Source organism: Gymnogyps californianus, chromosome 3, assembly GCF_018139145.2.
Source record: "Gymnogyps californianus isolate 813 chromosome 3, ASM1813914v2, whole genome shotgun sequence".
Classification (NCBI taxonomy): domain Eukaryota; kingdom Metazoa; phylum Chordata; class Aves; order Accipitriformes; family Cathartidae; genus Gymnogyps; species Gymnogyps californianus.
This window is the reverse complement of record NC_059473.1, coordinates 13,865,783-13,893,558: the sequence shown is the minus strand read 5'-3', so window position 1 is coordinate 13,893,558 and position 27,776 is coordinate 13,865,783. Positions and strand designations below refer to the sequence as shown.

At 52.0% G+C, this 27,776-nt stretch overlaps 3 protein-coding genes across 7 annotated transcripts in view; 2 read left to right on the top strand and 1 right to left on the bottom strand.

Annotated features, from left to right (window-relative positions):
- The window catches only part of PPP2R5D (protein phosphatase 2 regulatory subunit B'delta), a 30,694-nt gene extending 27,593 nt beyond the window's left edge, over window positions 1–3,101 (top strand). For all 5 annotated transcript variants that reach the window (XM_050893163.1, XM_050893160.1, XM_050893162.1 and 2 more), the window contains one exon: window positions 137–3,101. In XM_050893163.1, the coding sequence (XP_050749120.1) occupies window positions 137–274 (138 nt within the window). In that variant the 3' untranslated portion in view covers window positions 275–3,101. The remainder of the gene's footprint in view (window positions 1–136) is intronic.
- MEA1 (male-enhanced antigen 1) lies at window positions 2,980–4,239 on the bottom strand. Its single transcript, XM_050893165.1, has 3 exons — window positions 3,985–4,239; window positions 3,754–3,871; window positions 2,980–3,674 (listed from the first exon to the last, which is right to left on the bottom strand). Exons 1-3 carry the CDS (start codon window positions 4,237–4,239, stop codon window positions 3,511–3,513), a joined length of 537 nt encoding a protein of 178 aa, XP_050749122.1. The 3' UTR covers window positions 2,980–3,510.
- A 435-nt stretch (window positions 4,240–4,674) lies between these two features.
- On the top strand, window positions 4,675–27,689 carry KLHDC3 (kelch domain containing 3). The gene is made up of 11 exons (XM_050894153.1): window positions 4,675–4,706; window positions 12,400–12,635; window positions 14,976–15,152; window positions 17,430–17,545; window positions 18,917–18,988; window positions 19,208–19,421; window positions 19,714–19,800; window positions 20,958–21,066; window positions 26,278–26,351; window positions 26,692–26,770; window positions 26,990–27,689. Exons 2-11 carry the CDS (start codon window positions 12,482–12,484, stop codon window positions 27,054–27,056), a joined length of 1,149 nt encoding a protein of 382 aa, XP_050750110.1. The 5' UTR covers window positions 4,675–4,706; window positions 12,400–12,481; the 3' UTR covers window positions 27,057–27,689.
- Window positions 27,690–27,776: the final 87 nt, after the last annotated feature.

The following is a 27,776-nucleotide window of genomic DNA, read 5'->3' as shown; positions in this document are numbered from 1 at the left end:
TTTGGCTCTCAGCCTGTTCTGCAGCATGCTGCAGTGTCACCCAGCATATCCCAGAGCGGTTGGAATCAGAGAATGGGGAGGCTGGAGAGGTGAAAGGGTTTGCTACTGATCGCTGACTCCTTTGATTTGTCCGTAGATGCTGAAAGACATTAAGAAGGAGAAAGTTTTGCTGCGCCGGAAATCTGAGCTTCCTCAGGACGTCTACACTATAAAAGCCCTGGAGGCCCACAAGAGAGCAGAAGAGTTTCTCACCTCAAGCCAGGAGGCTCTCTGACGGGCTCAGGAGCTGGCCCGGGAAGCTCTGCCCCATCCCTTTCCCCCAGGGGTCACGGAAATGCACTTGTTCTCATGTATAAATAAGGAATGAACATGGTGAGCTGTGCCTGTCCTCCACTCCATCTGCATCCCTCCAGGGTAGATCTGGTTTTACGTTATAACTTGTATCTCACCACTGTCATATCCTCCCGCTTTTCCTCCTTCCTCCTGCTTTTCCACCTTGGGTGTGCGTGCGTGAAGGGAGCCTGCCTGACCTGCGATTGTATCAGCCCAGGCAGGAGTCGCTTCATTTCCAGCTGCCGCCTGGTTCTTGCTCTGCCTGGGAGCCAGAGCCTTGCTGCCCTGCAACACAGGCTCTGTGTTGGCCAGACATGACTGTGCGTGGCTCAGCATGCTGCTACAAGCCCCAAGTGCCCATCTGCAACATGCCTGCCCCTGTGCTGCCTTTGCAGGCAAGCCCTGCGGTGGTCAGAGGTTGGGCTGAGCTCAGGGGAGGAGCGTGTGGCAGAGTTTGTGGGGGCTCTGCTGCCTCTCTGCCCTGCCTTGGGGTGCAGCTCCGCAGCTGGAGGGTCTCACGTACAGTGGAGGAGATGTTCGCTTCCACCTTTCTTTTGCTTCAAGCCCCTTGTTCTGTTCCCCTGTCAGTGGAGTGGGGGTTCAGTGCTTCACCACCCCCAGTAAAGCTGGGTGCAAGCACTACATGCTATTGCAGCCCTCCCTTTAGAGCATTCTTAGAAGCTCTCTTGTGGGAAAGTGAATTCCTTCAGCTGTTTGTGTTGGTCTGTGCTGACTCGTCTCCATCCTGGTGTCTTGGGTTAATTGTGGGCCCAGAATTAACTTCCCGCTTTGTAGCAGGTATCAGCCACTGACTTCTGCTTTCTTCCTCTACCTGCTCAATTAAAATACTCCTGCAGCTTTCACTTTGTCGCTATATCCCATCCTTAGCTCTGCAGTGGCCAGGGTTTCTAGGAAGCTTGTGCTGCTAGTCATTTCTGCAAACTAGTGGAAGCAACGAATAGATGTGATGGGGCCAGGCTGAGTTTCTGAGTGTTCAGTTGTCTCCTCTTTATGATCAATGGCTAGGTGCTACTGCTGAATTGCTTCCGTGGGTGCTCTGAGCAAAGTTCACCTCGCCCTGTTAATTTGGCACCTGCTGTGGCCAGAGGCCCTTGTTAGTTATCATATGGTGCATCAGGGACTTGTGCTAATTTAGCATTTAGGGTGCACTTGCTGATAGCCCAGGGGGTTGCGCAGCACTTGGGTGCTACTGTGATCCAGCTTTCTCCCCTACTTTTTGTGGTGCGGATTCAGTGCCTGGCCAAGGTGCCACCTCAGAGACGCTGGCTTGTGATAGAAAAGGGAGTCTTCCTTGCTTCTTACCTGCTGCGCTTGCTTTCTTGACACATAAGCTTTAGTGAGTTTGCAATAGTTCAGGGGGCTTATGGGGTCGGTGCTAGTCTGACACTGCTTTGCAGCATCATGGGATGTTGCAGAAGGTCCTGGTGTATCTGCTTGTCCTCACCAGTAGACCATTCCCAGGTCCCCTCTAATCTTACTGCTGGTGTGCAGCACATCTTTCCTCCAACCCAAACTAAGCTGTTTTTTCCCCTGTGTATTCTGTACCCCCTGCCCTGTTTAGCTCTTTCAGTTTGGCCCTCATTAGGCATGCCACCATCCCTTAGGAGCAGCTGGCAAGCATGAGTATGTGTGAGATCACCCACAGTCACGCAGGACCCTGCCTCCCCTCCGCTTCATGCAATGGGCCAGTTCATCAGGAGACTTATGAAACACCTCAGGGAGGGTATTGCTTATTTTGAACATTAGTCCAAGCTCATGGTCAGCTGCCAATCAATTACCTCATGCCTGGCACAGCATGTAGACATGCACTGGGTGATGCCGGATGGCGCATAGGAGCGGCTGGCATCTCGGGGCACAGCAGAGACGAGGACTGCTGAGCGCCACCTGCAGCAGGGCTCAGGCTGGGGAGGATGTTTCTTCCCGTTGCAGTACAGGCTTTCCAACTTGTCCGCTTAGCATTGCGTCATAAGCTGCCGCCTCATTTTTAGAGTGCTACAGCATATGTGTGCCCTCACTCAAGCCTGCTTGCTGCTAGGCAGTGGCTGCCTTTCCCTGCTGCGGGCTGTTCTGCCTGCAGAAGGAACAGAGACTTCTGGTGTGCAGAGGCTGTCGCTGTACTGCAGATGGTCTGTCTCTGCCGGAAATCCCTGAGCGTGGCCGGAGGAATGCTGCCGGGGTTGTGCCATGTGCAGGGGCAGGACTGTAACGCATCACGACTACGTACTGTATGGCTTCGATGTTCTCATAGCTTTGTGTGTCTTGTTCTGGGTCAGGGAACTTACGCTTAGTACCTTCACATTGCCATTAGTTTGCTGCCTATTCATTCCAGTGTCCTGGACATCTAAGAAGGGGACCATGTGAGAAAGGAGGGAGTGTGTTCACCCTCTCCGCCACATGTACTGCTCATACGCAGACCTGCGTCTGCCACGCTACAGCTGCCCCTTGCTCAACACTTCGTTTCTAGCATTAGTGCTGCTCATTTCTGCCTATGCCTTTCCCCACATCAGCCAAACGGACAGAACTGGAGCTGCCTCTTCCACTTCACCTGGCTCCCTCCTCCCGAGGGAACAAGCAAAACTAACTACTGCATTCACCCCCTGGACACAAGTATTAAGCTGCTTACAGTTCATATGTACATATGGTGTACTTTATTTTCAGTAGAGCATTACATAGTATGAAAGTGTTGGATTTTGTACAGATGTCCCTGTATGTACAGAACTAAATAAAACTGATCTCTTGGAAAGACACATTGGACTCCACCTCTGATATTCCAACACACAGCCCCTGTCCTGGGAGGAAGGGCCCTAGCGTGGAGAGGGACTTCTCCAGCACTGACAGCATGGGGACAAATCCAGTGTTTGTCCCAAGGGAATCCGGGCAAAGCTGGCCAAGCCCCCTCCCTCCACACACGTATGGAAACCAGTCAGGCTCCTCAGAGGCAGAGGAAGCCAACACAGGGACATCACAGTGACTTACGTGCCAGCCAGAACCAGGAATGAGGAGCAGGAAGGGAAGTTGGACAATGTTAGTGGGAGAAATTGGAAGGTCGATGCCGGCAAGTCCCGTCGCCACCCAGCTCCGAGGCAGCGGGTGCCTGCCTCGCCTGCACGGCAGAGGAGGGCTGGGGTTAGCAGCCCCTGCACCGCAGCTTGGCCCTCACTTCCACTCGGGCCTGGGGCCACTGAGGCTCTGCCGGGCCTGCAGCGTGCGCTGCACCACGTCCTTCCACTGGTCCTCTGAGATCTGGCTGGCCCAGGCGGGGATGCCCAGGGTGGGAAGCTTCACGCTGGCCATCATCCTCTTCACCAGCTCCACATGCTCTGGGAACAGAGAGGGCATGAGACCGTGGCCGAGCCCCACACGAGGCGGCCAGGAGGGCCTGGCCGGAGACGCCGTTACCTGCATCCATGGGGATGGAGCTGCGGCTGCTCTGAGCTGCAGCGCCTTCCTCCGCCGCCACCACTTCCTCCTCCTCCTCGCTGTCCGCCGGCGGGTCGGGCAGGTGCAGCCTCAGCATCTGCAGAGAAAGGTGGGCAGCAGGGGTCGGGCCCGTTCCTCCGCCCACGGGACCGCGCCGCCCAGCCGCTGGGTCTCCCCCGGCCCGGCCCGGCGGGAGGCGCTGGGCGGTACCTGCAGCCGCTCCTGCAGGCCGGGGCCCGCCTCGGCGCAGCCCGCCGGGGTGGCGGGGAGGCCCGCCTCGCCGGGGCCCTGCTCCGGCTCCTGGCTCAGCGGCTGGTACAAGTAGCCGCCGCCGCCGCCTTCCTCTTCCTCCTCTTCCTCCTCTTCCTCGTCGCCGCTCCATCCCGCCGCGCCGTCGGGGGCCTCCGGCGGCCCCGGCTCCTCGGGACACACCCGCTCCGGCCCCATGCTCCGCGCCACCGCCATCCACCAGGCGCGGCGCCGGGGAGGTCTCCCCCGCCGACCGGAAGCGCCACCGCTGCCGCGGGGCACTGTGGGTGTTGTAGTCCAGGGGCGGGGGGGCCCGCCGGCACGCGCCGCCGCCGCCCTCCCCAGCCGCCCCCGGCTTCTCCAGGCGCCGCCATATCGTGCCTGGCCGCGGGGCCGGCGCAGCGCGAGGGGGGGCCGGGGCGGGGCGGGGCGGGGCGGGGCGGGGCAGGGCAGGGCAGGGCAGGGCAGGGCAGGGCAGGGCACGGAAGGCGCCACCCCCGAGGGGGCCTTGGCCCGGCACTGTCGGAGGGGCCTCACGGGGCCGTGCCGCCCCGGCGGGGGAGGGCGCCCGCGGTCTCGGGCGGGCGGGGCGGTGCCGGACTACAAGTCCCAGGGAGCGGCGGGCGCGGCCGTTGGAGCGGGGCTGCCGGGCCGCGGCTGCCGGGCCGCCTTCCCGCCGCCAGGTACGGGGCTGGGGCTGAGAGGGACTGGGGCTGAGAGGGACCGGCCGTTGGGGCGGGATGCCCGCGCCACCCTGCCGGGGAGCAGGTGGAGCTGTGCCGGTGCCAGGGGCCGGCGGCGGAGCTGGAGCTACCGCCGAGCCCCTCCGTGAGGGCTGGGCCCGGGGTCGCGGGGCCCGGGGCCGCCGCCCTCCCCAGTTGCCCTCGGCCGCGAGGCGGGCAGGGCAGGGCCCTCGGGCGGCGGTTGGAGGTGCGGGGCGGCCCTGAGAGGCCCATGTGGGGGACGACCAGCCGGCCCCCCTCGCCCCCCTCCTCCCCCGGGGGCTGGCGGGTCCCTCCCGGGGTCTGCCCTCCTGCTCCTCGCCCTGGTGTAACCGCCGCCGGGCCTTCTCTCTCCATCCCCGCGGGCTTGTGCGATTTCAGCCCTTTCATGCTTTCACCCAGGCTTGGCCACGTTGATAGGCTCGGGGCTTCACGCCGGGTCCTTCCTGGCCCCGTGCACCAAGGCAGAGGAAAGACTGACACCGGTGAGCGCTGTCAGCTTGCCCTGGCTGTGCGTGGCCGCCCGCTGAGCCCAGCGAAGCGCTCTGCCTGCAGGGTCCTGGTGTCGGTGTGACAGCAGGTGCATAGGAAGAAAACGGCGCAGCTTTGCATAACACAAGAAACGCCACGTTAGCTGTCACCTCGGCTTTCCTGAGCCTGCTCCCTCCCAAAGGCTGCCCTTGGCATGGCAGAAACAGCTTGGCAGTAGCCAGAGGCCGAGACAAATTTCTGGTGTGGGAAAGGGGGTCAAGGAATATCTCTGAAGCTTAGGCACACTCTGTAGAGAAGTGGCAGTGGGGTTTGGGAGGCAAGGTGAGGAAGGGGAGAAGTCAGCTCAGTAGGTGCAGAATTTTAGCTGGGCTTTGGGCAAAAGTAAGTCAGCGGTGGGCAAAATATTTGGGCAAAAATAAGGAGGTGGTGCTGCTGTCTGCAGGGAGGGACACCGGAATAAATTTCTGCCTGAGCAGTGTGGTCTGTGATTCCCATGTCTAACACAAGCTTCCAGATTGGTCTTGGTTAACAAGCTCAGGGGCTGTTCTAGCACTGTCTAGTTTACTGGTGCTGGAATTGTGTTGCAAGTGTCCAAGCTGCTGAATGTGCAAGCTTGCAATTTCACACTGCCTTAGCATAAATAGTCAAAGCATCAGATAAATGTCAAGCATGAGTGAAGAAAGCGGGTTGTTCTCATGCTATCTCTAACAGTAAGTTGGATGTGCTTGAAATAGAACTGTCTATATGGACTGCTGTGAGCTGGCTGGACTATTTTAAGTGTTACTAAACCTTGTGGCTGGCATCTTTTGGGAGACGGGACTGAGGCAGCCGCACGGTAGGATTTGCTCTCCAGAGCAACTTTGCAGGGGCAGTAGGCTGCTCTGCTTGGGGTGGTGCTGTAATTCTGGGGGTGACAGAGTGAGCCCTTGAAAATCTAGGTCACTTTCTGCTGGGTTTCTCCCCCTTGCTGTGGGAATTGACTGCAGCAAGTCTAATCTGAGCAGCTTTCAGAAATGGCTCTAGGATTCTTTCTGTGTGTGTAGAGGAATGAGGCAGCCCAGTGAACTCTGTTTGCGCAAAGAAGTGGATCCAAGGATACATATTTTTGTTCTAAGATTGTCATCTGGCTGCTGTACTTGGAGATGGTCTGTAGCTTTCTATCTCAACTGAAATATTTTCATAGTTAATTGTAGGGATTGCAAATAGAAAGTCTAAAGCAAATAGAACAAACAGCTGAAAAATCTGACTAAAAGCCATGATTACTTCCCCCCCCCCATCTATGCCATTTTGCTCAAGTCACCACAACAGTTTTGGAAGGTATGCTAGTGAGAAATTATTGAGTGATTTTTCTGGTGATCTCAGATGGCTATATGCTGTGCTGGTAGACTCTTGTTAGGTAGAAGCTGGGGCACTTAGGATGAAGGTTGTTTCAGGCATTATGTGCATCTTCAGACAACAGCACAGCCAGAGATTTGAGAGTGTTGTCTAGGTGCTGTATTCGAAGAACACAGAGCTGACTTAAAATCTGGTTGTTCCCTTGCTTAGCAGTGAAATGCCCCAGGTGAATTGCTGTGCTCCCTTTGCTGGATGTCAGCACTGACGAAGAACAAGGGAGGTGTTGAAGGACGTCCATAGCTATTTCTCTGCTAACAGACTTGTGAGCTTCCACTTGTGGTCAGGTGTCATGCCTGACTGCAGCAGCAGAGCCAGTCTGCAGTCACCCCACGGCTGTTGTTGCACCACTTACTCTGGAACTGTGTACCTGGGCTTGTGGTGCTGTGCACAGTCAGTGGAGGGCTTCAGGCATTTCTGTGGAACCACAGCAGGTTATTTTGAGCACTTTTTAATTTTAGCTTCCCTGTGCTTAGTGGCACAGGAGCAACTCATTGCTGTGCTCACTTAATTTCCAGCATCATCAGCATCGGGTACTTCAACAGTAGGTGAAGTGTAACCTGATTTTTAGAAACGTTCTTATTCCTGGCAATTAATGACAGGACCCAGCAGGGTTTCCACCCAAATTTCTCTGTGTTCTCTGTACTTGACTGTAACTCTGGATAGATTATGCCAGACCAGGGAAGTGGGAGGTTGTGAAGATTGCATGATTGCTGCCTGTGTGAGTGCAAAATGAAATGAAAAGATCTATTAGTTTTTGGAGAGGTGAAGTGGGGAGCTGACATGCATCAGTGAAAGCAAGCAGTGGCTTGAACAGAAGCACGTGTGCCTTCCTGCAAAGGAGACCCTGAGTGTGTGCGTGCATGCGGTCAGGATGCTCAGCACATCGCTTCTCCCAGCTGAGACTGGGGGAAGAGAGGCAGCCAGAGCTCCCTGATCTACGGTGAGCGGGTGTGTGCCGAGCTAACAGAGCATGCGGGAGTGCAGTTTCTTTGGTTTTGTTTCATCTAGAAAATCTCTTCTCTCACTGTATAAGAAACTTGTGCTTGTTTTGATGGAGCTTTTTGGTCTCCCTATGAGTACACAGTCATAGTTCCTGGGGGCATTGGGGCACGATTCCAGCTGGACATGCTGAATCAGTCAAAGGAGATTCCTCAGACCTTCAACCAGCTTCTGCTGTGGGCACAGATGAACTGTGGAGGCTGCTCTAAAAGAGGTGCAGCTCTGGGGAGGAGAGGGATGGCTCAGCAGGATCCAGAAAAGGGAGACACGCTTAGCTCAGTGTCTGCACGAATGCGTGTAGAAGGCAACCCTCCTCTTACCCTGCTGGCTTTTGGCAGTAGCAATAGCTTCTGTGATTTAAATGATTCAAGCTTAATTTCTCTGTGGTGTGAAAGTCCTTCCTCTGATCCATGATGAATGTTAGTGTCACTGACTGTCCCTTTGGTTTGCGGTGCAGAGTGAAAAAGCACCTGGTTTGCCTGAGCTAGGATGTGTACCGCCTCCTGCAGCCAGCGCCCTCCCGGTTCTCTGCTACAATTTGCCTCTGTCTTATCAATATTTCTGTTGTTTATAGCCTGCATCCCTGTTGCTGGTGTCCTAAATGAGAAATCACAGAATGTATTTTGCATAACTTAATATTATACAGTTGGGGGAAATTGTTAGTAAATTGTTTCATATTGATTTTTCTGTTCCACTCTCCCCCTGGCTGTGCCCTGTGTAATCTTTAAAGAAATCTAAGGCACACTGCCTAATGCCAAGTGTATTAATGCCTCCTGTTAAGAAGTCCTCATAGGAATGAGGTTGGAAAGTGGTGTATTTATGTCCTCATTTATATCATATAAATTATCATTGGAAATCAAAACCTGAAATGGAACTTAATGGCGTGCATAGTTGTAGGACAGAAAATAACTTTTTCTCAAAAAATGTGTTTAACTCATATTTGCAGATAGTGCAGAGAGGGGAATTGCACGAGAAAATTGACTTTGGGACAGAAGACTGCTCTAATTAAATGATTTCAAAAAAAGGCAGGAGAGGAGAGAGGCTGGAGCTGGATGCAGAAAGCATGGGGAGGAGTGGGGGGTCCTTGGGAGACAGGGCTGTGGGGCTGTGCAAGGAGGAGAGTGGGGTGGACCTGTGCATGGCTGAAAAGGGGAGAACAAGTGCTTGGCGAAGGCGGGAAGACGTTGTGACGGTTTCGGGGTAGGGTTGTGGCCAGTGGCAGAAAAGGAAGATGGAGTCTGGCTGGATGTTTTTATTACGGTGTAGAGAAGAGCACTCAGGTTTGCAAAAACCCTGGCAGCTTGTTAAATCCTGTGTTTTCCTTTGCCTTTTAATATATGATCCTGTAAGGATCGCTTCACGCTTGTCCTGGTTTCGGCTGGGACAGAGTTAACTCTCTTCTTAGTAGCTGGTACAGTGCTGTGTTTTGGATTTAGTGTGAGAATGATGTTGATAACACTCTCATGTTTTAGTTGTTGCTAAGTAGCGCTTATCTTCAGCCAAGGACTTTTTAGTTTCCCGTGCTCTGCCAGCAAGCAGGTGTGCAAGAAGCTGGGAGGGAGCATGACCGGGCAGCTGACCTGAACTAGCCAAAGGGGTATTCCATACCATGGAACATCATGCCCAGTATATAAACAGGGGGGAGTTGGCGGGGCGGCGCGGATCGTGGCTCAGGAACTAACTGGGCATTGGTCAGTGGGTGGTCAGCAATTGCATTGTGCATCACTGGTGGTTTTGTTTGTTTGTTTGTTTGTTTGTTTTTCCCTTCCTCCCCCCTTTTTTGTTATATTCCTTTTCATTACTATTATTATTATTATATTTCATTATTACTATTGTTAGTATTATATTTTACTTTAGTTATTAAACTGTTCTTATCTCAACCCACGAGTTTTACTTTTTTTTTTTTCCCCCCTCTTTCCTCCTCCTCACCCCACTGGGAGGGGGAAGGGGGAAGCGGCTGCGTGGTGCTTAGTTGCTGGCTGGGGTTAAACCACGACAACGCTTCTGATTGTTTTCATAAAGTGAATGAGTGTTTCTGCGTGCCCTGGTTCTGACGAGTGGCAGCAAGAAGCTGTGCTGGCTAAGCTTTGTGTTTGCTCTGAAGGGGTATCCCGGTCCCGAGCCAAGGCAAAGTGCAGCCAACTTCAACCCCATCACCCCCACCACTGCCCTGGGCCTGTGTACGACCTCCTGCCTCCTGGGAAGGGCTGATCTCTGGAAAAACCTTTCCCAGTAATTGTAGGAAACAACATTGTAACATTGTTGCTACAACTTCAACATCGTTTCCTACAGTGTAACCAGCTGGGCCTTGAGCTGCTGCCTCTCAGTTGACCAGATGAACTACTTAGGATGTGCAGCCTTCGTTTCCTGTGTTCCTGTGACTGATTTTAATTATGAAACTGTTCAGGCAGGGTAGCTGACTCTTGTTAGAGTGAAAGGACCAGCGTCCTGCTCTGGCAGCAGCATGCTTCTCTGTATACGGCTCAAGTGAACTCCCAAGGGTGAAGAAGAGTTTTCCCAGCCTTTCTGGCAAAAAAGGCGAGCGGCTTGGTATGATGCCTGCCTGCCACACCAGGCTGCTGTGCTCCTCTACCCCAGGAGGAACCAAGTGGGGAATTTGGAAGCAAGATTCATCCACTTAATCTGCCAGGATCGGACTCAGTCTGAAGGGTGTTGAAAATATTGACACTGGTGATAAAGTCCAGTTAAGCTCCTTGAGGAGTCTCTTACAGAATCACTTAACCAAGAAGTGATTTTGAGGAAAATATTGGTTAGATTTTTCAGTGATAACTCATGACTGAGGCAGGAATCAGATTTAGATATGTGAAGCCTTCAAAATAGCCTGAAAGGTGACTTTGGTTGTCTCCATGGAAACTCATCTATTCTGTAGCTTTGCAGAGGACTTATACAAGAGCTGCTGCCTAGCTTAAAAAAAAAATAGTAATTTAAAAAACAAACCTGCTGGATCTGAATTTGGGGTGGTCCCAGACATACAATGAAGCATGGCCTGTAGCAGAGGGGGGCTGTTCCTGGGTCCTTCTGGAACAGCTCTGCTGGAGAAAAGCTTGATGTGACTTTCTGAGTTGCTGACTGCAATTTAGGTTACGGTGGTTGCTGCAGCAAGTGGCTTCACAGGAGGGACTCCTTGGTCTGCACTCATCTGTTGCAAGTAAGACTGCAGGATGCTCTCTGTTCAGACTTTGCACATGTCCTGTTGCTGTAACTTTCATGTACAGAGCATGCTCTGGCTGCCGGTCTTTATTTTGGGAACAACCTGAAAAAGAAATAACTTTAAAAAGAAATTACTCAAATTTTGCTGAGGCTTAGGAGTTCTGGAATGAGGTGACTGGTTTCTGGATGCTTTTGAACTGTATGCATGGCTGGAGCTGGAGGCCTGAGCTCTGCTCCATGCCAGGAGCTTCCTGTTGGGTGGCATCTCTGACTCTTTCCCCAGGTGGGGATAAAGTGGGAGTGTGCAGGTGGGCCAGATGCTGCAGTGATCAGGCTGCTGATGGGCTGTACAGGTGTCTGGTTGTGAGCAGTAGTTCCGCTTGGCTGAAGGGCTGGGGGAGGCCAATTAGAGCAGAGCAGCATGGCGCTGTCCCTTCTTGCTGCTCTCCAGCTACTTCAGAAACTTTAAACAGGAGGAAAGTTCTTCTTGTGAAAACTCGCTACTTTCCAAAAAGAAAAGGGACAGAGAAAACGTGTAGGAATTTTAGTCCTCGTTCTAAGGCATCTGCAAGCTTCTTAGTGTTCTGCAAATGTTAAAACTGGGTGTGGGGTGGGAGTGCGCTGACTACATCTTCCAAGAAGCTAGAACCAAGCAATAAAAAAAGAGAATTTTCTTTAGGCTGCCTGAAACACTGATATCTCTTCTAATGGCTGTTTTTCAGCTGGGGGAAAACTGTTAAAGAATTGAACAGACCTGCTTTTTCAGAAGCACCTGGGCAGGACTCTGCTCCAGATCCTTAGATCCAAAGGAGAATCTGTGCAAAAAATCAGCTGCGGTGACTCCTCTAAGAGCTGATCTAAGCCTTCTGTTTGACGCGTGAAGCATATCAGTTTCTTAACTGAGATACGATATTACAAAATTTTCATAGTTATGCCTGGATTTGCTGCGGGAGAAAAAGGCCTTATTCTGATCATTAGCAAAGAGCTTTCTCCCCAGACTAGGGGGTTTCTGTTCTCTTGTGTTTAATTAAGCTGGACCCTAGCACTCAAATCAATGAGTCCAAATGCTAGTGTTGTCCACCCCCATATCGCGGAGTCGGTTGCTTTATGTGGGGGTTGTTCTTTGGGGTTTTTTGTTGGGTGTGTTTTTTAAATATTTTCCTCTGCTGCTTCTCACGACTGATCCAAAGACCACGCTGTCTTCCCTCTGGCTCTATTCTTTTCACCTTCACAATTGGCTCTCGCTGTGTGTTTTCATTCATGCGGACAAATTGTTCTGGCATGTACATGATGTGTACACGACTGGGGCATGGCTGGGTGCGCAGCACTCGGCTGCCTTCACCAAAGGTGCTTGGCTTGGGCTGCCTGTACAGCCACCCTGAGGTTTTTTGTATGCAAGGGCATCTCTGCTTATTCTTCCAAGCCTTGCTCAGGTTACAGTACCTGCCTTGTGTCTCCTTCCCAAGGGGAGAGTAAAACCATCTCCAGTTGGGACGCAGATGAGTGAGGATACAACAACTTTGTAGTTGACATTCAAGGAAGATAGGAAGACCTGTGAGATGGATCATATTATTTTAGTATTCTGTCTCTGTTACAGCGCCAGGTGACATCGTGGTGGTGCAGGAAGCATGCAGCTGTGGCACTGGAGGCCCTGAAGACTGTCTGGCTTGCAGGGAGGAATGCTACGGTGGGCAGTGCACTTGGAAGGTGGGCCGCGGAGGGTGAACCACGCGGCCGTGGCCGTCGGGCACAAAGTCTATTCCTTTGGCGGATATTGTTCTGGAGAAGACTATGAGACTCTGCGGCAGATTGATGTCCATGTTTTTAATGCAGGTAAATGTGTCCTTCTGGTGCACAAAGGAGTGGCTTGCTGGGCTTGGTTATTAGTTTTCTTGCCCGTTGCTGCTTAACATGTTACACTCTGTAACATGCTGTATGACTCTAATTTCCAAAAAAGTTATCAGTGTAGATGGGAGCCTCTTCCCTTGTGCAGCTCTGTATTTTCAGCTTCAGGGGCAGGGCACAGAGGGGCTGTAGTTCAGCAGACTGCTAGGATAAGGACTCATTAGAAGTAACCACATAGCCAATGGCTTATTTTGTCGTTGTTCTCTGTGAACACTAACTCGACTAGGTGCAAAGAGGCGAAGTTTAGCTGGCGCAGGTCCCCCATCCAGTTTGCAGCATGACCAAGCTGCCCCTAGCATGGAAGGGGTAGGGTGGGAGCCAGTGCACTCAGTTAAGTCTCCAGGTTTAGACTCCTGAGCTGCTTCCCTGTGGGGGCAGCTAACAACCGCTGCCAGCATGATGGAGTCACTAGGGGCATGTGGCTAGGATGGAGGCCTTCTCCTTCTGGCAGTAGCTATCGTGCAGATTCACAATGTGGCTTAGAAAAGCATCTGGAGCTGGAGCCGTTTCTGTAGGGTAGCCAGTATCTGTCAGGAGGCTGAGTTGGAGCCATGACTGTGCTGGGAGAGGCTGTATTTCTTGATTCAGTGCTCTTTGAACTGAAGAGGTTACTGAGCTGGTCCATGAAGTATTTCCCTATAATTAAGCAGGTGGTTGAAAAACTGCACAGGTGCTTGGATGGGTCCAGCTGAACACAGACAAGAGCAGAGAACCAGTGACCAGTTTTGCAGATTGGACAGCATGCTGAATGCTCTCCTAACATGCATGTGGCATGTAGATAAAACTAGTTTGTCTGTAAGATGCAGTGAATTCACTCCTCTAAATCTGACTGTGGAGAAGACTGACTTGTGCAGTAGTGGATAAAGGCATTGGTTACCCAGGGCTGCCAAGGTGACCTACTCACAGTGTAGAGGGGAGTGTAGCTCAGGATCTTGTAAACAAAGACATTCGTCTCTCTCCAGAGAGACTGGGCTCTCACACTCAAGACGGTTGAATGTTGTAGCTTGTAAAATGTGCCAGTAGAGCACTGCTCTTATGGTGGGAGCATAATTACCATGCCCAAAGGAATGCTCTTGCATTGTCTTCCCTTCTTACCACTCCCAAATACTAAAGTGTCATGATGCTGCAGCCACCACATCGGCTTTCCAAGCCCTTGCTCAGCTAGCATTGCCAGGTTCCAGTGCTAAAGCCAAGATACTGGATTTTGAATGATCTCTTTCAGGCTTCCAAAGAGGAAGACTGTGTTTTAGGTAGGAAACATCCCATCTATCTTGACTTTAGCATTGACTGTGCTTCCTCAGTGCCCTTTCTGCCTCTGGCATAGATGCTCACCTTTCCTGACCCTTTCCCTTTCCCTATGTTAGTATTTCAGGGGAACTGCAGACCGTTTTCTGCTATATTTTGTGTTATTTCCATGTTGAAAACAAAACTGGAGGCTGCATGTGTGGTAGAGGGAGTGTGTCTGAGTGCCGTTACGTAATGGCCACGTAACACTCGCTGTGACTCTTGCACTTGTCATTAAACCCTGTAATACCTGTTGACTGCTCTGGCTACTGCTGAACAGGACATACAGGCTGCCAGGAAGGAGCACCTGTAATCACAAGGAACTCCTATTAGTAACACACGGTTATCAGGGAGAACTCAGGTATGGATGGAGGTAAAGGAGACAGACAGCTGTCTCATCTAAAGCTTAAAAAACAAAACCAAAGCAAACAAACCCTGTTCCTACAAAGCTGCTTTACTTAAACTGCATTACTGCAAGTCCAAATGGTGCCTTCACGTGTGTTCCCTTGCATGTTGCTGCAGTGAATTATTCCTGTGCTGCCCATTCTTCCAGCTTTGTGTCTCTTCAAAAATGTTACTAGCCTAAAGTAGTATCTGCATTCATTATCACCTCTGCACTTTTTCTTTTTCCTTTTCCTATGGTTTTTTTTTGTGTGTGTGCTGTACCTTCACTCACGGTCTAGGATGCACCAGAATGGAAACCTCTTCAGCGTAACTGATGCAGAATGAAGCCTATTTCTGTCCAGAGTCCTCTGGTCCTCCAGTGCTTCCTCTAGTCTCGCCTGTGACGGGGGCCTGTGGAAAACTGTGCTTCCATATTCCTTAACTAGCTACTACTCAGGGTCAGACACAGCTTTGTCTTGCTTACTAGACTGCTTCTGTACCTTGTCACAGAGGAAAAAAGCACCATGCAGGATGGGTTGTGACCTGTGAGCACGTGTAGCAGGCTTAGCATTTGACATGGGCTCAAACTTGTGCTTTCAGTGTCTCTGCGCTGGATCAAGCTGCCTCCAGTGTGGACAAACAGCCGAGACCATGTGAGAGAGGTGCCCTACATGAGGTATGGGCACTCAGCAGTGCTCATAGATGACACAGTCTACATATGGGGTGGTCGCAACGACACTGAGGGAGCCTGCAACGTGCTCTATGCCTTTGATGTCAGTAAGTTCCAGTTTCTCACTCTTCCTTGTCACAACTGCTCTTGATGAGACCTTCTTTCTGCCCCACTGCACTGCTCCCCAACTTGTTTTCCTGTCCCTCAGCCTCTCTACAAAGTGACAGTCTGGAGGAAATGGTGTAAATGGGGAATTGGTGTCGCTGGCTGTTTCAGCAGGTTTAGAAGGGGAGCAGGGTGGCCAACGTGTCTGCACACTTGACTCTCTGTAAAAGCCTTTGAACAGAGATTACTGAGCTTGTCTGATAGTCAAACTGATTTTAATTTTTCTATCACCTTTGTGTGCTCTCTCTGATAGTAACTACAACTGAAGCATTATCTCTGTGTGATGTATTATTCCTTAACTGTGGCTGAAGGTTGCAGTGAGAAGGGGCTAGAGCTCTCGAGGATTGTGGTTCTTCTCCAGGGTGGTCCTTCTTTCTGAAAGCATGAAGGAGAGTGAGTTATAAAACACAGTAGTAGTCAGGGACAGGATGGCAAAATAAGGGAAGGCATGAGTCAAGTTAGATAAACCTGAAAGATAAACTCCTTGAGCCTTTCGGCTGGCTTCTCCATAGTGCTGCTGGAGCACCTAGGGAGAGCAGGCACCATCAGGAACTGAGTGGACGGGAGTGTGAGAAAAGGAAGGGAGTACATCTGGTTTCTGGAGGCAAGTCCATCTAAACAATGACCAGTAACTGGCTTGCTGGACTTGCAAGGAAACTGCTTGCTCTGGTCCTTGGTCATGGGTTCCCTTCTTCGCCAGGAAATGTCTCACGGCTTGAAGTTGCTCTCTGGGCACAGGGTTTCCCGTTTCCCCTGACACATGCAGCTGGGAAGCCACCAGTAAACCCTGCCTACGCAGAGGCCTTGTAGTGGGAGCTGCCTGGTCTCCCTGCCAACTCCAGCACTTTAGCATTAAGTGAAAATTAACGGAAAGGCCAGACTTAAGTCCTGGTCCGAACCCTCTGCAGCTGTCTGTACACGCTGTGCCTGTCCCCTGCCAATCCTGGAAAGTGAGGCTGGCAGCCAGAGTCCCATGTCTGTGGTGTAAGTTCCATTGTAGGAGTTGCATCAGGCTGGATAAAGTCCTGGCTGAGTGCAATTTTGTCCCCTGGGGTGCCGAGAAGTTCACAAGTTGAGGTCTTTTCCATCTCTAATTTGATGTGTTGCGCTTGGGTGAGCTCTTGCGGCTACCATGTGATTGGGCTTGGAAGCAGCCCCATGAAGGAAAGGAACTCAATAGCTGCTGCAGCTTTCTCGCTAGAGGCTGCCCAGGGATTCTGTTGACCTTGCAAGACCCTTTGTGTGGTTCCAGCTGGAGCCTAGGTGGATAGCTGTGGCCGCAGGCCAAGTTCAGAGAAGTTATCCTCGTGAAGAATGTTGCTTTGGCTCCAATGTTACTGCTTCCTGAAATAAGCACTGCTCTTGGCAGCTCACAGCAGTTAGGGAGGGTGGAGGGAATGTCTCCTGCTGCTTCGAGGCTTATCTGTGCCTCTCTGGGCTCTTGGGACAGGTGCCTGTTTGTGCTTGGCAGAGAGGTGCTAGCTTGGCTCCATGTTGCCCTGGCATGGAGAACAGCTTTGGCTAGATTTAAAGTCCTCCCCTAAATCAAGCCAACCCCTGGAGTGTGCGGGCTAAGGGGCTGAATCTGGCTGGTGCAGGCTCACGGGGAGCAGTGCGAAGGGAACTGTGGAGGGTGAGGAAGGCTCCCATTGAACAGGGGATGAGAATGTAACAAGAGGAGCAGATAAGATAGGGAGAGCTGCACTGCAGAGGTGGGGATGTGCACAGTAGCTCTGTTGGCATGGTGAGCTTGTGGTTAAGTGACTTCTGCCTGGATTTGAGAGAGGTGTTTTTCCTCAGTCAGTTAGTCAGCATCTCCATGCCATGAGGTCAGTTGAGCCACTTAGCATCATTGCTTCATTGTAATTGAAACTGTAAATGCAGAGTTGATAAGTGACTCACAAGAAGGCTTTGCAAGAGATTCAATAAAAATAACATTATTCAAGCAGTGCTGTACTACTCACACTTAAAACATGAGCTGTTTGTCAGGTCGGGCAGGGTCAGTGGCCGTGCCCAGGAGCTGAGACCTCTGTCACCATGCCCCTGTGTGGAGGCTCAGGCAGGTAGCCTTGCCTGAAGAAGCTTGCAGCCTCTTCAGAGAAGCAGGTGCTGTGTGTGAAAGAAGGATTTCTGTCTTAGAAATGACAAACAGTAGTAAAGAGCTATCCCATCCCAACATCTACCATATTTTCTTAGCATTGCCTCCTGTTTTGTTTCAGACACGCACAAGTGGTTCACGCCAAAGGTGTCTGGAATGGTCCCAGGAGCGAGAGATGGGCACTCAGCTTGTGTCCTGGCAAAGAGCATGTTTATATTCGGAGGCTATGAACAGCTGGTGAGTAGTCTCTGTAACTGTTATTTTGCGATCCCTTGGGAAAGAGGGTGTTCCTACCCAGGACATTGGTAGAGGCAGGATACAGGGGCATATTTGTATCCATAGTTGCTTTCATTTTATAACTCAGCAAAGTTATGGCATTAATTACTCAGGTTATGCTCATTGTTTTGTGGAGAAGATGGTTGGGAAAGTAGGCCTAAAAAAATGGTGGATTTTTTTTTTCCTTCCCCAAAACATATAGATATATAGAGGTAAAAATATATATTTTTTTTTTTCCTGGCTCATTTCTCAGCCAGATTTAGATAGATAAATACATAACATTTTTAATAAATATATATTGATCCACATTTATTTTAATTTGGCTGAGAAATGAGCCAGAAAAATCACTTTCCAAAGTCTGTGGTGTTGCTGTGAGGTTTTGTCCTAATCTGGTGCATGTTCCCTGTATTCTGTACCTGCTCTCATATCTTGCTGATCCCCTCCAGCAAACACTTGCTTGCCCTCCTATTAAGAATACCTGGAGCCGAAGGTCATCCTGCACCAGCTGTCAGTGTGCCTAGTGGTCCTTTGAGCAAATCCTTATGCTTTGATCTTAAGAAGTGGGTAAATATCACTTCAGTCTATCACCAGGCTCAAAAAAAGCTGTGCAAAGTCACATCTGTTTATTTGGAAGAAAGCTGGGACTCTGTTATGGCAGTCCCTGGTTTATTCCCCCTCTTCCGAGGACAATAGCATGCCAAAGCCGTGATCTTGATTACAGCAGCAAGAGCAGTTCAAATGTGGCTTGTTTTTAACCAAGACCAAACAAGCCTGTAGCTGTCTCGCTGCTATCTCCCCTGCCTGGTGGAACAGGAGTCTGTGCTGTTCGTGTGAATGCAGGCTCTTCCAGGCAGCTAGCTGCAGACAAGTTTTGTGGGATCCTCAGAACCCCAAGTGTATTTGCTCCTAGATGTTTAGCTTCCTAGAAGTAATCTTAGCTTCTACCTCTCATCAGGTGGCCTTAGCAGAGCCAAGACCTGACTGTCCCGTTAGCGCCCCTTTCTTCTGTCGCTGCATGGAGTGGAGGCAGGGTTCTGCTGTGAATGTATGTATTGTGTGCAGGACAGCCTTGCGGGGAGGAACTGAGCACCAAATAAATGAGAAAGCTGCAGGGAGAGACAGGAGACCTTTGAGGAGAAATGGGATTTGCCTCCCTCTTGTTAAGTGACAAGCGTGCTGCATACCCTGACATTTTGGAGCAAGCACCATGTCTTTTAGGAAGTACTGACTCCAAAGGGATGCTCCAGGTCTGTAGGACAGCGTCCTTCCTGGGGCCAGATGTGACCAGGCTTCTCAGTCCCTTTGTGACCAGGCTGCCCTGCTGTCTTCCAGGCTGACTGCTTTTCAAATGACATCCATAAATTGGACACCACAAACATGATGTGGACCTTAATCTCTGCCAAGGTCAGTGTCTGCTTTTCACTCTGGTTTGTGGAGGAAGTCTTGTATCTGCTATTCTCTGGGGTAGCTGCCCACACTTGTCTCACAGCTTCTGTCTGGTGTGGCTGGGATCTGCAGGAGAGGAAGTTCTCCAGGAGAAGACAGCCACCCCAACTTCCCCATCAAGATGTGTTATCTCCCTGGGTAATCTGCATTCTTTCTCTTGTTCTGTTTTACCTGCAGGGTACGCCAGCTCGCTGGAGAGACTTCCATTCAGCTACCATTATTGGAACAAAGATGTACGTATTTGGTGGCAGAGCTGATCGTTTTGGGCCATTTCACTCCAACAATGAGATCTACTGTAACCGCATTAAAGTATTTGATACAGAAACAAACTCCTGGCTGGACTCCCCTCCAACTCCAGTGCTCCCTGAAGGCCGGCGGAGCCATTCAGCATGTGAGTGTGGGTCTGCTGAGAGAGGAGGACAGTGGAAGGAAATTCCTGCCTGCCCCAGAAGGGGTGTCTGGTCCGCTGGGTGGAGATGAGGGTTAAGCAAGGGGTGCACAGAGCCTGGCTTCTGCGGAAAGCTGCTGCCCACTGAAAAGCCTTGTGCGTAGCCCTGCACATGAAGGTGATGTAAGCGAAGGTGGATAACCAGCACCACTTTGCTTTGTTGTTGATGTTGGGACAGGGACCCGCTGGGCTCTACACTGGGTGGCACACTGATGTCTATGCTTACTCCCCACAGTCAGCTACAATGGGGAGCTATATGTATTTGGTGGCTACAACGCACGCCTGAACAGACACTTCCACGATCTCTGGAAATTCAATCCAGGTATTTATGCTTTTAACTTGTTGCAGTGATAGTGCTCAAGGCCCTCAAGTGTATGAGTGCTCAGATGAGCATACTCTCCAAGGGCTAGGAGCCTGCTTGGGGGGAAATGGCTCTTCTGACAGCATTGACAGGAACTTGCTACCATGCTTGGGACGCCTGTTCCTCCTCAGACTGTCTCCAAATCTCAGTTAGAAAGTGGAAAAGGAAGTATCTCTGAAAGACACAGCTAATCAAAGGGTGGTTGGCAAAACTTTGTCTTGTTCTTAAATATGCGGAAGTGTTGGCAGAAAAGAAGATATGGGGAAGCAATGGGTTAGGGGAGCGAGAGACCGTAGCTGGGGAAACCATTCAACTTGAGCTGCAGGATCACCATACCGCACTTTCTTGGTACCAGATCAAACTGTGCAGCAGAAGGGGTGGTTCTTCAGCTGGTACCCTGAATGGTCCTCAGTCCTCAGGCACTTTTCGCAGTCCGTTAGACTGATTTTGTTTGCTAATTGCTTTGCATAGTAAAGTTACCTGAGAGCAGCCAACTTGCTGCTCCCCAAGCTGATCTGCGAGCTAGTGTGAGAGCTCCTGAAGGTTTCAGTGCTGTGCATTAGTGATTAATCACCCCCCAGCATCCTTGCCACAGAAAGCAGCAAGGACAAAGGCTGCTGTCTTCTCCATCTGGTTCAGTTCCCCATGCTCCGTTCCCACAACCAAGCTGTCCCAGCAGTCTCCACTCTGCGAGGATGCTCTGCATTCGCAGTGGCTGCCAGCAGATGGAGCTGGTTCCTGAGTCTCCCTCCAGATTTGGACCGCAGCAGGGAGCTCTGCCCTGTACAGCTCCCTGTGATGTCTGACCTGCTGCCGTGGCAGCCCGCGGGTCCTGGCACTCAGGCTTTGCAAGCAAAAGGCCTCGACCTGCAAATCCTATCTCAGCAGGTAGAGCTCCAGGGCTGTGCCTGGCATCTAAGCGACACTTCAGTAACAACCTCATAGAAGTGCATCATTTTGTCGCTAGCGAGAAGAGGAGGTTGACAGGGAAGGTGGATGTTGGCTAGTTGGTGTCTGTGGGGCAGTGGGCCTCTGGTTTTGCTGTGATCTGTTTAAATCCATAACCTGCTTATATCTGGCTCTTGTGACAAGCTGGTGCACTCTTTTCCACCCCTTAGTTTCTCTTTCTTGGAGGAAGATTGAGCCCAAGGGGAAAGGCCCATGTCCTCGACGCCGGCAGTGCTGCTGCAGAGTGGGGGACAAAATCATTCTCTTTGGAGGCACCAGGTGAGTTGTGTGGGGTGGCTATGTGAGAGGGTTTGGCATTCCCTTCAGCACAATGTCCCTCCACACTCTGCCCCATGCTGTAGTCAGATGCACTTCAGAGGCACATAGCAACTGTCCACCTACCTTACAAGTGTAAGAAAAGATGTAGATTAGGGCTCCTCTGGAAAAAAGCCAAGGAGGAGATTGGAGATGTCATGGAAGCTTGTAAAGCACCTGGTGACAAGCCTTCTTGTACAAGTAGAGGCAGAAGTAACATGCTGTTCAGGAGGGGTTGTGCAGTGGTCAAGCTTTCTGTGAAAGAGGTGGGAGGGAGGAGATCCTGCCATCGGAAGGACAAGTATCCTAGTCTGCTGTGCTGTAGCAGACCTCTGACTGACTTATCCTCCCCTACATGCTGCCTTGCTTCTCCCACCAGAGTTTCTCTCTTTCATTGGCAAGTGTGGTGTCTGCCAAGCTGCAGTGGGATGTTGGCTCAGCTGGGAGCTGTTTGAGGAGCCCATACACATGACAAGGCAACACTCCCTTCTGTGCCAGTGTTCCTTAGCAAAGTTTCCATTCACAAAAGGGACATGGTGTTAAGGATTTAGCTGTCAAACACTGGAAGTGATACTGTGAGGGTGCAGGGCAGCTGGATGTGGCCAAGAGCCTTCACAGCTGCTAAAAGAAAGGAAGTGGCCCATCACCAGGACACACTCTATGCTGTCTGGAATGACAAATTGCAGCTCGGGAGCACAGGCCTGTTTGCCAGCATCTACCTTGCAGAGACATCTGAAATGCTTTCAGCCCTCCACATGGTTTGGAAAGCTTTGGGCATTTCTCTGGGATCCTGGCAGTGGCTTTTTGGGGATACTTCTGAAGACAGGTTGGGGCAGAGGACAAAGCAGGGCAGGTTCTGCTGACAGGCTGACCATACCAGTGTGTGATGGAGTGAAGGGCCTTCAGGCCCCAGGAGTGCTGGGGGTGTGTGCTTAGTTGTAGGATGTCCGTGTGGGTGTGAGGGAGTGCTTAGTGCAGGTGAGGTATGCAGAAGTGCTGAGTTTATCCAGTCTCCTCAACAGATACTGGGTGCTGCTCTGTATGGTAGAAGGCTGGGTAGGGCTTGATGGCAGTTTTGGATGCTCTCAGATGCTGCGGTGTAGATTTGTGTTACAGCAGCAGCTGAACTCTGATGTTAAGCCTAGGCACTCCTAGGAAATACTAGCAAACCACAATAAATTTAACACCAGCTTTTTGGAGTTTGGTCCGCCTCTGCCAGGCAACACAGCAGTGCCTTGTCTTCTCCACTGAATGATTTCAGTATTCAACTTGTTCCTTAATCCAGGCCCAACCCCAATGCAGGCCAGTTCATCAGCACCAGTTTGGGATAGGAAGAGCTGCTGGCAGCCAGGAATGCAGCCTTCTTGGACTGGGGGGAGGCTCTTGCAGGCTGGGGAAGGGGGAGATGGGGGTGGGGACTGTGCTTGCTTCCTGTAACAGTTATCAGGTGTATTCTGGAGCTGCCTGGCGAGATAAGAAGTTTTCCAGGAAGTCGTTGTAATGGAGAACTCCCTGTGGTCTGCCTCCTGACCTGTGCTCCCCTGCCCGGGAAGGGGAGGGGGAGCACACAGTGCGGGGGATCCGGCAGGGCTCCTTAGAAGATGAGCCAGGAGGCTCAGCTTGATAGGCAGCAGCACTGGGGGACAGGCAGGCAAAACCCCTTTGTGTCCTGATTTCCCTTACAGGATTCACGTACACTGTAGACTGTTCAAGAGGCACTTCTGCAGGGTGCCTGCTCCTGTGGCATCCAAATGCTTGGCTTCTTTTGTAGTCCTGCCCACAGCCTGGTCTCTTTGCCCCAGCTGTGGTCTCTCACTGTGGCCAGCAGCAATCCTGTCACTTGTGTCCCATTTAAGTGACCAGGAAGTCATGTAGTGCTAAGCTCAGTGTTCCCGTTAACTGTGTCACCATTGTGGCCTTGGTCTGGTTTCCTCCCAAACCCACCAGCACTTCAGCATGCAGAGACCATCCACAAGGGAGAACGAGGGGGAGGGGGAATGCTATAAAACAGAGTTTAGCTGAACAGATGCCGATCCAGGTTTGGCTTGAGGCTGTTTTCCCTGACAAGCCCTAGAAATGCCTGGCTCTGGTGAGGGAGTAGGGGCTCTCGCTGTGTGCTTGGTGCTGGGCCCAAGAGCATTTGCCAACATGCTGAGTTGCTGTGCAGCTGGAACCAGCAGTTTTGCTGGGCTCTGGCTGGCAAAGGGGTGCCCTGTATCCTGCTGTCTGGGAGTTACGGCTCTCCTGGTCTTGAACTCCAGGCTTTCCCTAGCTGCTTGCAGTTTGGTGATTAAAACCACAGACCTGGTGCCTGCTGGCTTTCCTTTGAAAGATAAGGGATGGTCTAGGGTTTCCTGTGACGTGGATGTGAGATTAGATTGTGGTGTGGTGAGCACACAGGGATGGAATTAAAGGGGCTCTTGCCTGTATCCGGGCAGATGAGACCCATCAGCAACAAATCTTCTCTGCCAGCAGTGAGCTGTGCCCCGCAGTTTGTGCTGGGGTTATGGGAAGCTGGTGGGGGCAGGTACTGTCTCATGTCCCTTGAGGTGTGAAGCTTAGTGGGTTGTAGGTGGGGGAGCAAGTGACACTGGGGTGAGAAGTCACTGCATGAGGTCCCAGCTAAGCAGTGAGGACACAGTAAATTGCCTTGTCACGAACCAAAGCAGGACTTAAAACACCTTTCCTTTCTTTCAAATTCTCCAACTAACCATCAGCCATGGAAGTGCTTTCCCCTGGTCCAAGCACTACTGTTCCAGCACAGGCTGGTGTCTCTGTGCTAGTGGATGCAGTGACCAGTCTCTCAGGTGCTTTGGCTGTTCCATCAAGATCGCGGAGGCAGGAAACCATAGGTGAGGCTGGCTGTTCCCTAGAAATGCCTGAAGTCATAGCTCCTCATTAGCATTCCAGGACCAACATCAGGTGGAAGTATCAGCAAATTGGGATTGGTTTAAATTGACTGCTGCACTGATCAGTGCCTGACACATGCTCAGTTACAGTCTTCTGAAATGCCGTCCCCATTTTGGCACAACCAGGGAGCTGTGGCTGGAGCCCACAGTGATTCCTGAGTGAGACTGATAAATATCTGTGCTTGCCCTGCCATGCAGATGTTTCCAGCTGCTTTCTCTATACTTCTCTTACAACATCTCAATGGCTGTGCTGAAATAATTGCAGTAGATCTTAACCACGTGAGAACTGGAGTGATGAACAGCGTGTGGCTGGGCAGAACCTGTTTCAAACCTTGTGCTGTTGTGCTTGGCACACAACTTCAGCTCATGCAGCAGAACCCAAAAGCAGTCCAGCTGCTGGCCTAGTCAGAGGAATGCAAGCTAATAAAATAGGATGTTTTCCTGGCTGCAGGTTGCTAATCGGTGGGCTTTTGCTGGAGAGTTTGTGCTAATGCAGGAGGTACATATGGCTATTGTGGACAAAGGGAAAGAGCTGCCACTAAACCAGGTGAAGACCTCAGCATCTGCTTCAGGTGCTTATTCTCTGCTGCTGCCTTCGCTCCTCTGTAGAAAAAGTTGGACTTCTGCAAAGCACCTTCCATATTGTTCTCAGAGAAAGCAGCTTGGCATATCGCACTCTGGTCCACTGCAGTGCTGCGGCAATGTGGTACAGTGCATGCTGCCTATGTGCCCAGCAGCATCAGCGCTCCTGAGAGCTTACAGACAGGAGAATCTAGCTCACAGGTTTCCATGGCATGACTCATGAGTAACATATGGTGTGTGGCAGTCTGCAGATGTTTCGTGCAGCCCTGGGAAGATAGAGCTGAGGTGGGCAGGGAGAGCACAGCTGTGTTGCCTGCAGCATACGGCTCCTTTTGTTGCTTCTCCAGATTGCAGAAAATTTGGATGGCCACTAGCTTGCTGAGTCTGCCATCTCTGGAGACAGGTTATGGCTCCCATGATCTGTGGCCCTGCAGCACAACTAGAGAGCCTTGCAAAAAGTCCTCTTGCGTCTCCAGCTTATCTCCCCTACCTCATTGGGGACACCAGCACAGCTTTTTGGACTTTGTACTGTGCCATTGTGTGGTGTCTGATTCTTCCTAGATCAGATGCCTGTCCCGTGTGATGTTCTCCCAAATGCTTGTACTTCCCATTGCGTGCCTCCCCTTGGCCGTGAGGTGAAGCTGGCCTGATGTCTGTAAAAAGACGGTGTGGGCTGTGTCATGCTGACCCATGTGGTGTTTGGGGCCAGGTAGGGATGGGCTGACCCCTGCCTGCCCAGGCAGTTTGTTCTGTATGTGTTTCCTAACATGTTATTAGGGCAGCCTTCCATGACACAGCATTGCTGTGAAGCTGGTTAGTCTCCAAGAGTGCACTGGGTTCTCCAGGTGATGCCAGCCTGTCTGGCCCTGCCTGCTCTAGAGCAGCCCATGGGGCTTGTTTATCACACAAAGAGTGGGACAGATGCTTGTGCAAGCATGCCTGCCTGCCTTCAGGAGCTGCTGTAACATCCCTTCTCCAGCCTGCTCAGAGTCATCCTCAGCCTCATCCCAGGGCTCAGCTTTGCCCCTCTGAGTGGAGCTCTTTGGAGGGTTGGATCCACTGAAATTGCTGAGAAAATAGAGCCCTGAAACAAGCCTCAGCTCTGGAGGCAGCTGTTTGCCAGCACCTTCCTCACGCCCTGAGGGTGGGTGCCACAGTTCTGGGGGAGGCCCCAGGGTTGCTCAGTTGTTGGAGAGCGGTTTGGGAGGTACCTGAGGAAGGAGGAGTGTGAAACCAGCCAGAGGCTGGTCAATGTACAAGAAGGGAAAAGGGATGTTCCCTGCAGAGTGGGACCTGTGTTTGGAGGTGCAGCAAAGTAACAAAGGCAGGTGAGGGGGAGGCTCGCAGCTGGAGTCACTGTGGTTGTGTGTGAGAAGGAGGTAGCTCCCCTATTCCCTGCTATGGCTTGCAGAGGAGATAGTGTGTGTTTCTGCCCCCTGGCTCTGGGCAGCTCTGCCTACTCTGTGAGGAGCTGGGAGAGTGATGGCTTTGGGTGCTGCTGGGACAAGCAGAGGGACAGGAGGGATCAGAGGGCCCCTGCATGGGGCAAGAACATGCAAGAACATGTGGCCCCTGCAGGCCAGGAACAGTCCTGGACTTGCTCAGCCCTTGCGGAGCCCAGGGGACCGTAACTGGTGTACAAGTGTTTTGGCACTCACTGACACACTTTGCTTGGCTTCTACAGCCCGTCTCCAGAGGAGGGAATGGGTGATGAATTCGACCTGATGGATCACTCGGATCTCTACATCCTCGACTTCAGTACGTGAGCACTCCCTGCTCAGCTTGCGCCTCTCATCACAAGATGCCCTGTGAGCAGGCCCTGCTGTGAAGCACCATACAGTGTCCTACATGGCTCCAGGTGCCTGCTGTGCTTGCAGGCCTGAGCTGGGCTCATGGCTCTTCACGCACTCCTCTTCACAGGCTTCTTGTGGGAGCACAGAAAACCACTCCAGCCTGCCCTGGTGTGCAGCATGCCTTGTCCCTCAGAGGGATGGCTGGGGTGCTCTGCCCTGTTTCCTATGGCACTGATTGCACGATGCCTGGACCCCCCATAGTGTCCAGATGAGGACTGCTGTGGCTAACTGCCCTCTTTCCGCAGGCCCCAGTCTAAAGACGCTGTGTAAGCTAGCAGTGATTCAGTACAACCTGGACCAGTCCTGCCTTCCCCATGACATCAGGTACTGCATGCCTTGCTGGGAGGTCGCCCCATGGGTGGTCCCTGTCCTTGGGGTGTTCCAGCCCTGGCTGAGGGCTGCCTGGGGCCCTCCTCAGCACTGTGCAGCTTCAGGGCAGGCTGGGCTGGAGACCACAGCTGAGGCTGACATGCAGCAGAGCTGCTCCAGCCCTGGGCACTGTTTTCATGCTTTCTCTCAGTGTATCCCATTGGTGTGTTACAGATGGGAGCTCTCGGCCATGACAACAAACAGCACCATCAGCCGCCCCATCGTCTCGTCCCAGGGCTGATGCCGGCTCGTCCCTCTACCACCCCATCCTCGCCCCTCCACACACTGACCTCTTGCTCCACTGCCTGCATGAGTTTTTTAGCCCTTTCAAGCAAGGAACATGTGAGCTCAGTTTGTCTTGCCCTAGCCAGGCTTCTCTCTGCCCTTGTCATGCTTTGGGCAGCGTAAGTGTGCAGGCAGAGCCAGCTGCAGGGGAAGAAATCAGCTCGTCCCAGCAGCACAACTGTGAACCCCCCTCCTTGCTGATGGCTCCAGCGTCTCCTGCCTTCCTTCCCCTTGCCTGTGGAACTGCAGATGTGCTGGCCTGGTCCCCAGCCACTTTCCAAGGGCCTGAATCAACTCCTACCACCAGCCATGGCCCTGGGGTTGGCCTTGGACTATGAACTGTTCCTGCACTGCCTCGAGAGAGCAGGGACCTCCACGCCTGCACCTGCCAGCACTGACCAGCTTTCTGGCACCAGATGGCAGGCGCCAGCCCCAAGCTGAGCCTGATGTGGGGGCCTGAGCCTAGCTGGACTCTCTGCCCAGCTCCCATTGTAAAACAGCAACTGGGGGGAGTTTTATAAATGCTGAGGCAGACATGGTTTCTGCTGCTCTGTGTGTCCTAGCAGGCAAACTGGAGGGAGAGAAGGTGTGGGAGGGGAGAGATTGAGCCAGGTGCTTTCCCCCACAGTTGCAGGCCACCAGTGGCTTGCGGCAGCTGTGGGCTGTGGCTGGTGTG

Excerpts from the sequence above, each read along its gene's own strand:
- MEA1 (XM_050893165.1), bottom strand. The coding sequence starts at position 4,239 with ATGGCGGTGGCGCGGAGCATGGGGCCGGAGCGGGTGTGTCCCGAGGAG. Across the intron at positions 3,872-3,984 it reads GCCTGCAGGAGCGGCTGCAG|ATGCTGAGGCTGCACCTGCC; the intron begins GTACCGCCCAGC and ends CTTTCTCTGCAG. Across the intron at positions 3,675-3,753 it reads CTCCATCCCCATGGATGCAG|AGCATGTGGAGCTGGTGAAG; the intron begins GTAACGGCGTCT and ends CTCTGTTCCCAG.
- KLHDC3 (XM_050894153.1), top strand. The coding sequence starts at position 12,482 with ATGCTACGGTGGGCAGTGCACTTGGAAGGTGGGCCGCGGAGGGTGAAC. Across the intron at positions 19,422-19,713 it reads CCGGCGGAGCCATTCAGCAT|TCAGCTACAATGGGGAGCTA; the intron begins GTGAGTGTGGGT and ends TACTCCCCACAG. Across the intron at positions 19,801-20,957 it reads TCTCTGGAAATTCAATCCAG|TTTCTCTTTCTTGGAGGAAG; the intron begins GTATTTATGCTT and ends TCCACCCCTTAG.